General features: G+C 38.7%; 1 protein-coding gene across 2 annotated transcripts; it reads right to left on the reverse strand.

Annotated features, from left to right (window-relative positions):
- Nucleotides 1-55: 55 nt before the first annotated feature.
- LOC121872377 lies at nucleotides 56-14,104 on the reverse strand. 2 transcript variants are annotated; one of them, XM_042375127.1, is made up of 7 exons: nucleotides 13,814-14,104; nucleotides 8,801-8,907; nucleotides 7,667-7,771; nucleotides 6,282-6,389; nucleotides 3,732-3,773; nucleotides 3,122-3,214; nucleotides 56-658 (listed from the first exon to the last, which is right to left on the reverse strand). In XM_042375127.1, exons 1-6 carry the CDS (start codon nucleotides 13,859-13,861, stop codon nucleotides 3,154-3,156), a joined length of 471 nt encoding a protein of 156 aa, XP_042231061.1. In that variant the 5' UTR covers nucleotides 13,862-14,104; the 3' UTR covers nucleotides 56-658; nucleotides 3,122-3,153. The 2 variants fall into 2 exon arrangements, with proteins under 2 accessions (XP_042231061.1, XP_042231062.1); XM_042375128.1 differs by lacking the exon at nucleotides 3,732-3,773 and having other exon boundaries at nucleotides 13,814-14,024.
- Nucleotides 14,105-16,163: the final 2,059 nt, after the last annotated feature.

Genomic DNA, 16,163 nt, shown 5'->3' on the forward strand with positions numbered 1-16,163 from the left:
CAGAATGAGTCTCGGCACAATATTTTTGGTATTTTTGTCCATATTAACTCAAACAGTTACAATTTGACAGCCTTCAGATCTGAGGAATATTCATCACACAAATCTTTGTCACTCCATTTCTCACTAACTTGCTACAGGGCAGTTTATACAACAAAGTGTTATAAGATAAATGGGGAACAAAAATTCCATGAATTATATCAGGAAAAAGAATTACTAGTAGTAAATATGGTACATTATATGTACCAAGTAATCATGGACACATCCATGAGCCAGTAATCTTCCTTGGCATGTGGTGATGAATCATGCGTAAGGGAACATACTGTACAGTGTGTAACAGCAGAGAGGGAATTCTTCAAGGGATCAAAGTTATGTAGATGTTTATACAGTACTGTAGTACATGTCTATCACCTTGGAACTTATCTTGCCAACTATGAACCTCAAAACTCGTCTTAATGGAAGGGGATTTCATAGTTCTAAATGACAGGTACAGTACAGTGTGTGTGTGTGTGTGTGTTCGTTTCAAAGTGCCATAAAGTGAGTAGGAAACTTAGAATTAAAGGTGTACTATTGCTTCCTGGTTTGTCTGACGTTAGTTGCCATAAGAAAATTGGAACACGCCTTGGCTAGTTTGATGCTATTGTTGTGTGAAGTACCAGATCTGAAAATAAATACAATAATTACTATAACATTACATGCCTTGCCTCAAATTGTACCTCTGCTTACCATCCTTAAGTTATATTAACAAAACTCGAGGACAACCAGCAAGTGAATCAACCTAGATTTTAACTACAATCTCTGTTTAACTGTGTCTGTCCATTTGTGTCATTTAAAAGGAATCTCAAGATGGATGTTATGTTGAGTGACCATACGCAACATGCACTACTCATGAAGTTCTAGATGTGATAAGTACATGTGGGTCAACTGGGGAAGTCAAAGGTGAGAGTTGATCTTGAGACTAGAGGAGTAGATATTGACTCACACATCACTAAGCAAGTTATTAATCTACATGAATTTTGTTGAAGATCAAAGTTCCAAATACTGTACCAGGACTACTGTGAGTGACCCCTGGCTAACTTTGTGCAATATTTTCTTTTCTTCATTTTGTTGCCTTTTTGTGTTCACTCCATTTACAGTTACTTCACAAAATATTACCTAGTCTTCCTATTAAAGGTTATAGACACAGACCTTTGTAATGCAGTATACTGCCATTATTACTTAGCTTTGTGTTATGAACAGATATAAAAGGTGTGATGCCAGTGGGGTGGGTCTCAGAGGTGGATGGATGAGACGGCACTGAGTGGCAAGCCATGATCAAAGACAGACACACACACAAGTGTTGAGTTTGTTTCTTTCATAGTTGCTCCTCTTTATTCTTGTTAGAAATATTTGCCCTGACTTAACACTTCCTGGACAAAGATAAACCAGAAGTAATCCTAAATGTTCAAGTACAGTACAGTACAGTACTGTGCTGTACATAAAAAACGTGCTCACTATCACAACAAAATTTCTTAGTTTACTTGGTGGAGTTCATGTTGGTATCTCTCTTATCAGTGATAAGTCCTCATTATTCAAAGTTTAAATGTCAACATCTCTTGTTATGAACCCTTTGAGGACAATAATTTTAAAGGATAATAATTCAGCCCTTTGAAAATGATGGTTTTTACCCATTGAGGACAATGTTAACCCTTTAAGAATGAAGAGTTTAACCCTTTAATGGTGATAGTTTAAGCTTTTGTCCTCAAAGGGTTCTGACAACCAGCTTATCACTGGAAATTCTTATAACCAGATCAACTGATAACACACTGGAATTATTTTTACTGTGTTGTGATAAAGAATGATTGACTGTGTACAGTATCGGAGCTGAGAATTAAAGGATGATGAAAGATGTATGAGGTCACTCTACGATAGTTCAGCAAGAGCTTTCCTGTAATGGAGTTACACATGTGGCCATAATGAAACTTACAATGACCTCTCCTCTTATTTCAGTTCCATTATCTTGGCATCCCCGACCTTATCTGGGTCATGGATAATCTTCTTCATTATTGTTGGAAAGAGAAGACTATGGTCCTCACTGTTAATTACATCACTTGAAGGGAGAGGTCCTGGCTGTGTCTCACACTATGGGTTATATGGTCCAGGAATGACAAGTGACAGCCACCTACAACCTATAGTACTGGTAAGAATGGTTAAAACTAATGCAAATGAGATCCAGTGTTGCCATAGCCTTAGACAGGACAGGATCCCACTCACTAGGTTAGTTGAGATGGTGCTCTTATTCATGATCAAAGTTGTAAAAAGTACCGTACTTTGTTACTTAAGTAAAAGTATTGTTACATTGCCAAAATGTTACTCAAGTAGAAGTAAAAGAGTAACTCTTTCACAAAGTACTGTAGAGCAGGGCCACCAGTGCCTGCTCTACAGAACCTCAGCTACCCAGAGAAATTTAGAACTCCTGCAACTGCCTAACTTATATACTATAGACAGTAAAGGGGGGACCTAATCAAAGTGTATAAACATCTCAGAGGCACTAGGCAGTGATACCCGGAGCTGGCCCACAAGGGATCACAGTTTAAGGTTGAAGTCACAAGGTCAGAAAACAGTGAGGGCAAATATTTTTGGAGTGAGAATTGTCAACTCTCGGAACAATTTGCCAGAGAGTGTTGTGACGGCACCGAGTGTGAGCTCATTCAAAGCCAGACTTGACCAACACAGCAGGTTCCGATATATTCAGGAGTACCTTTGACAGCCTGATGCTCATTGTGCACTTTACAGAACTGTAGTGTTGGATAAGAGAGATGCACAAGAATATAAAGTTTGCCTTTGACCTCTTGAGTTAACCCAAATACAGTACAGTACCTGTATACAATACTGAAGTCAGGTACAGGTGTGTGGTCACATCTGTAGTTAACATAAAATTTTCAAATATAAACTTTTTAAACTGAAGATAATGATAACAAACTGACATGTAAAAGATATATGTAACCAAGATGTTGCTAGAAATGCTGTGTTGTGTCGAGGAAGTCCGGAAAAACCCGGAGGGAAGGTGTCAACAACTGGTGATCTGCCCTGTGTTGGAGGAGTTGTGTGTATTAAGTGTTAATTAAAAGATGAATGAATATACCTTCAGGTAGTGAGGAGTTATCTTGAAGGAGTTCAGTAGTAGCCACTAGTCCGGGACTCCTGGCGGTTGATGGGTCGTGGTGGTGGCGCTGGTCTGTTAAAACAATTTTCTATCACCAACAACAAATACAGTACAACTTTTATTATTGTGTTTCTCTAGACATCAGTTACTGTACCATGGAAGCTAGAGGTGAATTTTTCTTTCACATCAGAATCTTGTAAAGTTTTTGTTTATTTTGTGATGCAAAAACAAAACCCATTTACAAGAATAGATCATGACACATTGCATAGTGATAATGAAGTGAATATATATGAAGTAAACACACCTTGATGATATTCAGTGAAGAAGTGCAAAGAAAAACCCATTTTTGTTGTTGTTGTACCTATACTGTCACTAGAAGGTGTGTGCGTGTGTTTATACATTATGTGTGATAAAATATCAATCAACAAAGAAAATTTAATTCATGCATCAAGTGATATTTGTTGGTATATGTTACTTATCCTCGATGTTGTACAGATTACTCAGTCTAATACAGTATATAATACTGGCCGTCTAGTATGCATGTCTGCTTTCACTTGAGTACGACTCACCATCCATAAGTGAGACTCACCCTCCATAGTAGCGGTCGTCCTTGTAGTAATCGTTGTTCATCCTGTATAAAGCAAATCCACACAATCATATCAGAGCAGAAATGTCATTTTATATCTACCCATATCTGCTTAGTTTTCACCACTTGATTCATGTACTGTGCTGTTGAGCTTGGTGAAAGCTGAGCAGATAACCAAGTTAGCAGTACAGTTAAGTACAGTACAGTACATGGTGTAAGCATTACCCACAACAAATAATACCTAGATGAACCTAAAACATTGCATGGGCAACACCACACTTATATGCATCTGATAACAAAATAAGCCTTACTAAGTACAGTACTGTATTAAAATATGTTAATGCCTCCACCCCAGCGTTGGTCTCCCTGAGCAGTGTTGTAAAAGATTACCAGTCGAGCGAGGGTATGTGTGTAGTGAAGCTCAAGTATTGTTTATATGGCGCTTAACTTACTTATTTTAAAGTATTTTGGTATTAAAATACATTGGTGTGTGTATTTAATATTATAGACAAAGTTACAAAAACAAGATCAAACACTCAAATGGTTTGTAAGTGGTGAAATGATAAATGAATAGGATAAACAAATTAATAGATTATGCACTGTAAACATTAGGACCACATTGTTATTGTTATTCACAAAACTTGGTGATTCCAGAATTTTTTAACCAGTGTGACACTACCAAACATGGCAGCTTCTTCCTGTACTGTACTAACACTGGACCATGGAAGACGGCCCTCACTACCAAACATGGCAGCACCGAATGTGAGCTCTTTCAGAACCAGACTTGATCAACACTGGTGCATGTACAGATACATTCAGTAGCCAGTGCATGCCCAGTACTTGTCATCAGTGTGTTACAGAGACGTGACCAACTACTCAAGTGGCTAGCGAACCGATCAGTGGCGAAGAGGATAAAAGTAAACAGTAATATCTTCGGGTAAGGTTAGGTTAGGTCAGGTAGGGTTGGGTTTGATTAGGTTAAGTCTGGTGGAGTTTGGTTTGGTTAGGTCTGGTGGGGTTTGGTAGGATTGGGTCTGGTGGGGTTGGGTTGGGTTTGGTTAGGTCCGGTGGGGTTTGGTGGGATTGGGTCTGGTGGGGTTGGGTTTGGTTTGGTTAGGTCTGGTGGGGTTGGGTTTGGTTTGGTTTGGTTAGGTCTGGTGGGGTTGGGTTTGGTTTGGTTAGGTCGGGTTGGGTTTGGTTAGCTTAGTTTAAGTTTGATAAGATTAGGTTAAAATACGCTTGGTAAAGTTAGGTTAGATGGGATATTCCCCTTACAGCTGTGTATGTTGTGTTAACCTTGTATGTGTGTATGTTGTGTTAACCTTGTATGTGTGTATGTTGTGTTAACCTTGTATGTGTGTATGTTGTGTTAACCTTGTATGTGTGTATGTTGTGTTAACCTTGTATGTGTGTATGTTGTGTTAACCTTGTATGTGTGTATGTTGTGTTAACCTTGTATGTGTGTATGTTGTGTTAACCTTTTTATTTCCAGGTTTGGGAGCAAATTCCGATGATAAAATAATGCGTAATTCTGGACAATTCTAAAAACTTTTCCCAGCTCAAGGAAAAATTCCAGGGATGTAGGATTTTTCCGGGCTTGAGAGTTGTCTCACCTAGAAATCTCTCATCCCCGGAAGAGCTCTGTGTGTGTATAATAATGTAATGTTGAATATATCATGCTGGTTTATATGCCTGTACTGTATATATTATCAATCCCTGTTGTTTACAATATATATTCAAAGCTTAGCGTATAAACCCGAGCATTTCATAAAACACAGCATGCCAGTTATGCCCCAAACCACACAGTAGCTGAATATAATGTGCCTTCATAACATATGTACAGTAGCTAATAAAGTATCTGTACATACTCTGTGTGACACATCATGAGACCACAGATGATAGGTATTGGGATATATGTGTTGTCTCCTTATACTATGTGATAGTAATTATTTAACCATTTATTTTATTCCCATATGTCAACTCACCCCCTGTGTTGGATACTGAATGGCGATGGGTGAAGACATGCAAACCAACCCTCCCGAGACATCACCAGTTGAACGTATAATTTTGGTTGTCATCGGACCCAACCTGTCAGATATTTTTTTAACTACTGTACACAGCTCTGTAGAAGGCCTTACCTGGGTTACAGTATTCAATCTCTCACATCCCTGATTAAAAACATGACTAAAGGGGTGTACTTAAGGGCCAGCATCCTTCTGTTATACTCCTGTGACCTAGTACTAGTGGGGTGATGATGGTGGTAGTGGTGGTGATGAGGGTGGCATGAATTAGTGATGGTGATAATGGTGGTAGTGAATTAGTGATGGTGGCAATGAATTAGTGATGGTGATGATGGTGGTAGTGATGGTGATGATGGTGGTAGTGAATTAGTGATGGTGGCAATGAATTAGTGATGGTGATGATGGTCGTAGTGATGGTGATGGTGGTAGTAGTGGTGGTGAGGTACTGTACAGTGATGGATAGTGGTGTTGTGGTACAATGGTGATAGATGTGTGGTACAGTGATGATAGTGGTACAGTGGTGATGAGGTACCTTTCCATCCTAAAGTTGTCTCGTGTAGGTTGACGGCGGAAGTTGTCCTCAGATCGGTCCTGGCGACGGTTGTGTTCTTCCCTGGCTGGTCCACCACCATAAGGTTCCCTGTTAGGATTATCACCTGCCTCAGTAACTGCTCTCCTCTCATTCTTATTATTCTATTAGTTTTCCTTTATCAATAATATCTTTACAATGTCATATTGAAAGATTATTAATTGGTAAAATATATTAATGTTATGCTTATTAATTGCTTTGTTATGTTATTCAATTTTTTAAATGTTATTAAGGTTATTAACCCCTTCACTATGGGGACACCCCTTTTAGTACTGTATTTTATTTGGCTAAAGCCAGATGTTTTATTCAGCTCAGGGGCGACCCTTTATACAAGGGACTAACCACTGTTTAACATTATTATGGTTGTTGATTGTTTTATTAATGTTGTTATACATGTTAACTACTTTATTAATATTATTAACTTGTTTATTACATTATTACAGTTATTAACTTAACTTTTATTAATTTTATTAATTGCTTCAGGTTAGTGAAGGTTATTTTATATATATATATATATATATATATATATATATATATATATATATATATATATATATATATATATATATATATATATATATATATATATATATATATATATATATATATATATATATATATATATATATATATATATATATATATATATATATATATATATATATATATATATATATATATATATATATATATATATATATATATATTAGCCAGAACAATTAGTGCAGAGCACTTCCAGGAATGAGAGATTTCCGGGTAACAAGGCGATCCTCAAAGCCGGAAAAAATCAATCTTCCACGGAATTTTCTGGGTACTGGGTACTCTAAGTCTGGTTGTCAACAACTGTTTTCACCAGATGATTGTTATTTACTGTAAAGTGTTATATGTGAGTAACCACAGAGTTTGTCTTATCAATAAAGAGAAAACTGTAAACTGTACAGGGTACAGTACTATAAAGATAGCCCAAATAGGAGTACTGTACTGTATTATTATTATAATCATTAATAATGGTAACTTTTATTATTATTAATGTCTTTATTATCATAATCATTACTACAGTATTAATATCAATGGTGAAAAGATAAACTCTATTTATTTTCTTAGCAATACTGTACCTATCCCTATACCATTTGACCTGTCCTTATTCTAACTGACCTGTACTTATCCCAGCTGACCTTTCCTTGTCCCAGCTGACCTGTCCTTAATCTAGCCTGATTTATCCTTACAAGAGCCTGACCTTTCCTTATCACAGCCTAACTTATCCTTATCCTAGCCTGACCTAGCTTTCTTATCCCCAGCTTCACCCACGCCACACCTCTAGTATTTACCTGAGTGGAGGAGTTACGTCACGTCTCTGGTCAGCGACAGCCTCCGACACCACCTTGGTGACAGCAGACCCCGTGGCCTGCAGCACCGCCACCTTGGACTGTAAGCTGTAGGACACTGTCTCAGTACAAGTATACAAACACAAAAGTACCTAAGATATTAACTCTAGATATTATACAGAACACATAACTTTATATAAACTGTAACAGAAATTGATGATAATGTTTGTGACTAATGAGAGACAGTCAATATAACTGATATACTCGGACAAGAATTCAACATTATATTTTTATAATCATAGTTAATGATTTAGCCAATAATGACAAGGAAAATTTGTAAAAAAATAAGTGAATGAATATTAAAGAGATGAATGATGACAACTATGTATATTTTAATTGTGGTGACAGAGTGAGAAGGACGACGCTTGATAATGGTAAAGGATCACCACCTGATGGTAATTATAGAGTAATATAGAGCAGTAATACCTGGTGATGATTGTAAGGTGACATTCTGTACAGCAAAATGTAACTCAGTAACTTTTTTTTAGGAAGTGAACTGTGGTGATCAGTGGCACAATATCCCCATTCTTTATTTGTGATAAGTGATGACCCAACCATATGGAGATATTTGGTTGTCCTAAGAGTTGTCAAGTTCTTAATGTTAAGTAGTATTGGGTCACGGCACCTACTGGGTACTGTCAAGAGTTGTCAAGTTCTTAATGTTAAGTAGTATTGGGTCACGGCACCTACTGGGTACTGTCAAGAGTTGTCAAGTTCTTAATGTTAAGTAGTATTGGGTCACGGCACCTACTGGGTACTGTCAAGAGTTGTCAAGTTCTTAATGTTAAGTAGTGTTGGGTCACGGCACCTACTGGGTACTGTCAAGAGTTGTCAAGTTCTTAATGTTAAGTAGTATTGGGTCACGGCACCTACTGGGTACTGTCAAGAGTTGTCAAGTTCTTAATGTTAGGTAGTATTGGGCCATGGTGCCTACTGGGTACTGTCAAGAGGCTGTGCAAGCTGGATGATGCTGGTAGTGACAGTCAGATGAATTAACAATAGTCCAAGTTGATGAGGAGAGTGATAATGGTCAGGTACACTTATGGTGATGGTGGCGAAGGACACATAGGTACACACCTGATGATGGTTAAGGTGTTGTAGATGGAAGCAATGGTGAGGAGGAGACACACACCTCCTAGGATACCCGCCACTATGTACAACTCCTCTTCTTGGGTCAAACCTTCCTGTTGGTCCACAATGTTAACATAAATTATAATAACAACAATAATAATTATATGACAATAATATAATAATCATCAATAATATTTTACAGTCATTTTCCACACTTGCATTGCAGCTGTTGGATAAAACCATGGTACAGTACATATATGGGTACAGTACAGCTGACACACATACTAGAGCGGCTCAAAAGCACAGGGGCAGATCCAGGAATATCAAAAGACGGGGGGTCTGAGAAGTTTTGGGTGTGGGAACATGGCGAGCAAAGCGAGTCCACCCAACTAGGGGGTTTGAGGGGTGCTGTAAGCCCCCCCCTCCCCCCCCCGAAATTTTTAGAAAATCTGACCAATATCATGGGCATTTTGAAGCCATGTGCACTTGATATTAAGAGATATTCTGAGGTCAATAGTAATTACTTTTTACTACACAAAAATGCCTGGGTACAATACTACATTAAAGAAACAGTATGGGAATTTTCTGATGAAAAGGAGGGGGGTCAGGACACCCCCCCCCCCTGCATCCGCCCTTGCAGTACCTCAGAGTAGCTGCCATCTCTTATCTCCGTTACATAATCTACCATACTGTACTCCCATTTTTCGTGCCACACCATTTAACGTTATCACTACTTTATGTTAACACTCGCCACTTCCATATATGACATATGAAGCTGAATTATGTTAGATTGTATTGTTTTCTACTTCATAATTTACTTTTATGACATTTGTAACTCTTCCTCAGATCTTAATGTTTTGTATGTATGTCATAATCTGCTATAATCATATTAATACATCAGTTCATGGTACACTGTGTATCCCCACACTCACCCATGTGGTTATTAAGATCTTATCTAGGCATCTTCTGTTCTAAATCTCCAAATCTATTCCATTCAAGAGAATCAGCTATTGTACTCTTATTTTGCAAAGTTGGTCATTTCTCCATTTCATATTGCTGGTAAATACTGTACTATACTGTGCTGGACAAGTTAAAGTTCTTGAATGTATCTGAAATTGTGCCAGCATTGGTTAAGTCTGGTCTTAAATAAACTCACGCTCGGGGCTGTCACAACACTGGCAGGATATTCCTAGAGTTTACAATTCTTAATCCAAAAAAGTTAGCCCTGACAATTATCTGTTCTTGTGGCTTCTTGAACTTGGGGCTGTGGTGGAACACACATCTGCCACACCCACATTACCATTAAAGCAAAGAGATTACTGCTGTAAGACCAGTACTGTGCTGCTGTACTAACTATACCTTCCCCAACGCAGTACTGTAGTATAAACTTCCTTTGGCCCAACACAAACCTCCCATTCCTGGCTACCACACACTACTCCAACAGCTGCTCACCACAATACAATACTCTCATGCACAACACGAATTCCCGTACACAGTATCCATAATTTCCCTTGTCAGACATTTCAGTTAGTTTTTGCTAATGTAGTAATTGGAGATGAAAGAATGTACAGTCCCCTTCACTAGTGCATTTACAGGGGCTAATCAGGTTTTATGCAGTGTGGCAGCACTGTGTTTATTTACATTCAACAGAAGGAAACTCACAAAAGTAAACATTATGGAATCAAAGTAAAGCAATATTAAAACAAATATCTCAATGATAATGATTTGTGGAATGTTTATACGACAAGCACCTGTAAGCGCCCAAGTGAAGGGGGACTATACATGCAGTAAATGTTTCACTTAATCTAAGTACAAGAATGAACATACAAAATGGATTAATATTACTCTATAGTACACATATATTTACCTTAACTACATTAATGTACAAAGTTAGTAAATCCAAGATCTGAATTTATAAAGGTTCCCATGAAAATATTCCTAATAAGTGAAGGTGTAAGTGTTGCACCTGTGTGACTTGAGGTTCACATGATAAGTATTCCTCAAAGCAAAGATGTAAGTGTTGCACTGTGTGACTTGAGCTAAAGTACATCAGTAATTTAAGATCTAAGTCTAGCATCCACAATATGCTTCCTTAATTAACCAGACATGTTCACTTAACTTCACACAGAGTTAAGGTAAAATATTTTCCAAGGTCTTACTTTTTTTTTTTTTTTACTTTTATTCTCTTCGCCACTGATTGGCTTGTTAGCCGCTTGGGCAGTCGGCCACGTCTCTGTTATGCACTGTTGTCAAGTACTGGGCATGCACTGGCTCCTGAATGTATCTGAACCTGCTCCAGTGCTGGTAAAGTCCGGTCATGAAACAGCTCACACTCGGTGCCATCACAACACTCTCTGGCAGGTTGTTCCAAGAGTTCACAACTCTCACTCTGAAAAAGTTACCCCTCACAGTTGTCTGGACTTGCGGCTTCTTCAACCTTGAGCTGTGACCTCTTGTGGGGCGAGAGTCCGCTAGCTCCAGGTATGGACACTCAACTGAGTAATGCCCCTTGAAATGTTTATACACCTCATTTAGCTCCCACCTTGCCCATCTGTAGTATAAGCAAGGCAATTGCATGTGCTCTAATCACTCTGGATAATTGAGGTGCCAAAGGGCAGGCACCAGTCTGATGGCCCTCCTTTGGACATTTTCAATCAACTGACAGTCCCTAGCATATCTCGGGGACCAGACAGTACTCCAGGCGGGGAAACACCTCACTCTTGAAGATCATTACAAGGGATGGACCATCTACAGCAGATATCTGAACTACCATCTTGTAAGACCTACTAGAATTTCAATTCATTGCCATCATATACACCCAGGTCCTTTTTGCATTGGGTCTCAATTAATGCAGTTTCTTCATCCCATTGGGACATATGATACGCCGCCTTACTGTTGGTGCATCCTTTTACACTTCGTGACATTGAATCTTAGCAGCCATTTCTTAGACCATTCTTGAAGCTCAAAATGTTCTTTCTGTAGCTCTTCACAGACTGCTTGGTTCTTGATTTCCCTAAATAATTTGGCATCGTCTGCACACATTTGTGTGGAGGAGGGTACAGCTTCTGGAATGTCATTTATGAAGCGAACAAACAACAGCGGGGCCAATACACTGCCCTGCGGTACCCCGCTTGTCACGGGTACACATGACAATTTTGTACCATTATTCACCAGAAACTGCTTGCTATAATACATAGTCTCCGATCCACACTAGGACACTTCCCCCGAATTCCATACCCTTCTTGTTTAATTTTCAGCCTTTCATGGGGTATATGCTGTTGAAAGCCTTGGCAAAATCAGTATCAACAATATATTGTTGATATTGCCAACGTGTTCCAGAATTCGGGTCCAAACATCCAGTACCTTGAGTAATTGTGTTAAACAGAAGCGTCCCAACATAAAATCATGTTGGCAATCCTTTAAAAGGTTGTTTCGCAGTAGATGTTCCATCATGGCATCTCTTATAATGTTCTCAAGTACTCTACATATTATGCTAGTCAGGCTCACTGGTTTATAATTATTATTGGAGTGTCAATCGCCCTTCTTGAATATATGACTCACATAAGCCATCTTCCAATCACTGGGGACCTTTTGCTCATCCAGGCATTTACAGAACAGGGTCTTCAGGAGCTCAGCATGCTCGTTGCACAACTCTCTTAGCACTCTGGGATGCACCATGTCAGGGCCAGGACTTATGAACCTTTAGCTTTGACAATTTATTTCTTATACCCTCTTCTGAGGACACAATGTGGGTCAGCACAGGAAGATTGTTTGCATGGCAGCAATTTAAAGTTTTAAGGCCAGGTGTGTCACAAGTAAAACAGACTGTGTTATCCCTAAGTACAGATGTGCACACAGCATGATAACAATAACTGGTATAGATAATGACCTACTTGTTGTCGTCATGTCAAGTCAGCAGCGAGGGACATGACTCCATAACATTAAATTTGATTTTACAGTTTTTTATTTATTGTATTTGAATCAATGGGTTGCAAAATTTCCCAGATATTCAAAATTGGGTTGCACTCAAAAAAGTTTGAGAAAAGCTGGTCTAGGCCCTGGAAACTTTTTGGTTTGGTTAAACAGCATTTTTTAAATAAAAACATATTAACCTGACGTAGCTTTGCTTTCTGATTTTGAAAAATATATTTTTGTTATTTAGGGAAATCAAGAACTAAGCAGACTGTGAAGAGCTACAGAAAGATCTCTGTGAGCTTCAAGAATGGTCGAAGAAATGGCTGCAAAGATTCAATGTCATGAAGTGTAAGAGGATGCACCAACAGTAAGGTGGCGTATCATATGTCCCAACGGGACAAAGAAACTACATTGAGACCGAATGCAAAAAGGACCTGGGTGTGTATTTTGACTATGAACTGAAGTTCTTGGGTCATTGCAAGAAGAAGGTGAATCAAGCAACTAAATTATTAAGTCTTATAAGAATGTCGTTCAGATATCTAGACGGTCCGTCCCTCGTAACGATCTTCAAGAGTGAAGTGCTTTCCCGTCTAGAGTACTGTCACCCCGTCTGGTCCCCGAGATATGCTAGGGAAAGTCAGTTGATTGAAAATGTCCAAAGGAGGGCCACCTCACTGGTGCCTGCACTCTGCACTTTGCCACCTCAGCTACCCAGAGAGATTAGAGCGCCTGCAATTGTCTAGCTTATACTATAAACGGGCAAGGGGAGACCTAATTGAGGTGTATAAATATCTCAAAGGGCACTACTCTGTCAAGTGTCCATACCTGGAGCTAGCGGACTCTCGCCCCACAAGAGGTCACAGCTCAAGGTTGAAGAAGCTGAAAGTCCAGAAAACTGTGAGTGGTAACTTTTTCAGAATGAGAGTTGTGAACTCGTGGATCAACCTGCCAGAGAGTGTTGTGATGGCACCTAGAGTGAGCTGTTTCAAGACCAGACTTGACCAACACTGGAGCTGGTTTAGATACATTCAGGAGCCAGTGCATGCCCAGCACTTGCCAACAGTGCAAGAAGTATCAAGTAAACTGTGACTCAGATAAACTCACCGCATAGGCGCCACCCAGGAGCGTGGCTAGGAGGAGGTACTTGAACATTGTTTGTGAAGTGGTTATAGTTGTTCCTGTGCTGGTTCACACTCTTGTGTCTATCATACGTCTCCTCGTCCTCTACACTACCATTCACTGTGGATGACCACCCACACTTGTCTCGCCACCGTCACTCAAAATGGCGGCTGCTCTACCCGTTACAAGATAAGGGTAAAAACCAGCGATTATGTTAGTCGTGGTTATCACTCGCAGAGGCGGACGATAACCAGCCGTCAGGTTAGTGGTGGTAGTGGTGACAGTCGCAGCAGCACAGCTACTCCTAGATTGTGCACCTGGAACTTTGTGATAACATTACAGATAACAACAAACAGAGATTCTTCCAGATAACACCCTCAGAGGATAAGGACCAGCTCCATTACAACATATCTAATCAGGTTCATAGACCGACTTTATATCCTGGGAGAATTAGGTGTACTGTACAAATATCTCTACACTGAATCACTACCTTACAAAGGCTGTGTGTGTTGACATTAAACTTGAAGAATGTATGTACAATATATTCATTTATGGTCCACAAACTATATACTTACTGTAAAGGTTTGTTGTATAGACTTGATATTCAATAAAATCGTTATACAAGTTTTCATTTGATCCAGCATGTATAACGACAATGCAGGTACCCTGTATATAGTTCACCTTGTATATAGACAATGCAGGTATACAGTTCACCATGTATATAGACAGTGCAGGTATACTGTACAGTTCACCATGTATATAGACAGTGCAGGTATACAGTTCACCATGTACAAGTTATAGACAATGCTGGTATACAGTTCACCATGTATATAGACAGTGCAGGTGTACTGTACAGTTCACCATGTATATAGACAGTGCAGGTATACTGTACAGTTCATCATGCATATAGACACTGCAGGTATACAGTTCTGTATGTTTATAGACAAAGCATACTGTACAGTTGTATATAGACAGTGCAGGTATACTGTATACAGTTCATCATGCATATAGACACTGCAGGTATACAGTTCTGTATGTTTATAGACAAAGCAGTTGTACAGTTGAGCATGTATATAGAACAATGCAAGTATACAGTTGAGCATGTATATAGAACAATGCAAGTATACAGTTGAGCATGTATATAGAGCAATGCAAGTATACAGTTGAGCATGTATATAGAACAATGCAAGTATACAGTTGAGCATGTATATAGAGCAATGCAAGTATACAGTTGAGCATGTATATAGAACAATGCAAGTATACAGTTGAGCATGTATATAGAGCAATGCAAGTATACAGTTGAGCATGTATATAGAACAATGCAAGTATACAGTTGAGCATGTATATAGAACAATGCAAGTATACAGTTGAGCATGTATATAGAGCAATGCAAGTATACAGTTGAGCATGTATATAGAGCAACGCAAGTATACAGTTGAGCATGTATATAGAGCAATGCAAGTATACAGTTGAGCATGTATATAGAACAATGCAAGTATACAGTTGAGCATGTATATAGAGCAATGCAAGTATACAGTTGAGCATGTATATAGAGCAATGCAAGTATACAGTTGAGCATGTATATAGAGCAATGCAAGTATACAGTTGAGCATGTATATAGAACAATGCAAGTATACAGTTGAGCATGTATATAGAACAATGCAAGTATACAGTTGAGCATGTATATAGAGCAATGCAAGTATACAGTTGAGCATGTATATAGAACAATGCAAGTATACAGTTGAGCATGTATATAGAACAACGCAAGTATACAGTTGAGCATGTATATAGAGCAATGCAAGTATACAGTTGAGCATGTATATAGAGCAATGCAAGTATACAGTTGAGCATGTATATAGAGCAATGCAAGTATACAGTTGAGCATGTATATAGAACAATGCAAGTATACAGTTGAGCATGTATATAGAGCAACGCAAGTATACAGTTGAGCATGTATAGAGCAATGCAAGTATACAGTTGAGCATGTATATAGAACAATGCAAGTATACAGTTGAGCATGTATATAGAGCAATGCAAGTATACAGTTGAGCATGTATATAGAACAATGCAAGTATACAGTTGATCATGTATATAGAACAACGCAAGTATACAGTTGAGCATGTATATAGAGCAATGCAAGTATACAGTTGAGCATGTATATAGAGCAACGCAAGTATACAGTTGAGCATGTATATAGAGCAATGCAAGTATACAGTTGAGCATGTATATAGAACAATGCAAGTATACAGTTGAGCATGTATATAGAGCAATGCAAGTATACAGTTGAGCATGTATATAGAACAATGCAAGTATACAGTTGAGCATGTATATAGAG

This window comes from Homarus americanus, unplaced genomic scaffold (genome assembly GCF_018991925.1).
Source record: "Homarus americanus isolate GMGI-L3 unplaced genomic scaffold, GMGI_Hamer_2.0 scaffold24050, whole genome shotgun sequence".
NCBI lineage: Eukaryota > Metazoa > Arthropoda > Malacostraca > Decapoda > Nephropidae > Homarus > Homarus americanus.

What these genes read in the sequence shown, in the direction of transcription:
- LOC121872377 (XM_042375127.1), bottom strand. Translation starts at nt 13,861, where the DNA reads ATGTTCAAGTACCTCCTCCTAGCCACGCTCCTGGGTGGCGCCTATGCG. An exon ending in TCCTGGGTGGCGCCTATGCG is followed by an intron (nt 8,908 to 13,813) that starts GTGAGTTTATCT and finishes GTGGACCAACAG; the next exon opens with GAAGGTTTGACCCAAGAAGA. An exon ending in AACACCTTAACCATCATCAG is followed by an intron (nt 7,772 to 8,800) that starts GTGTGTACCTAT and finishes AGTGTCCTACAG; the next exon opens with CTTACAGTCCAAGGTGGCGG.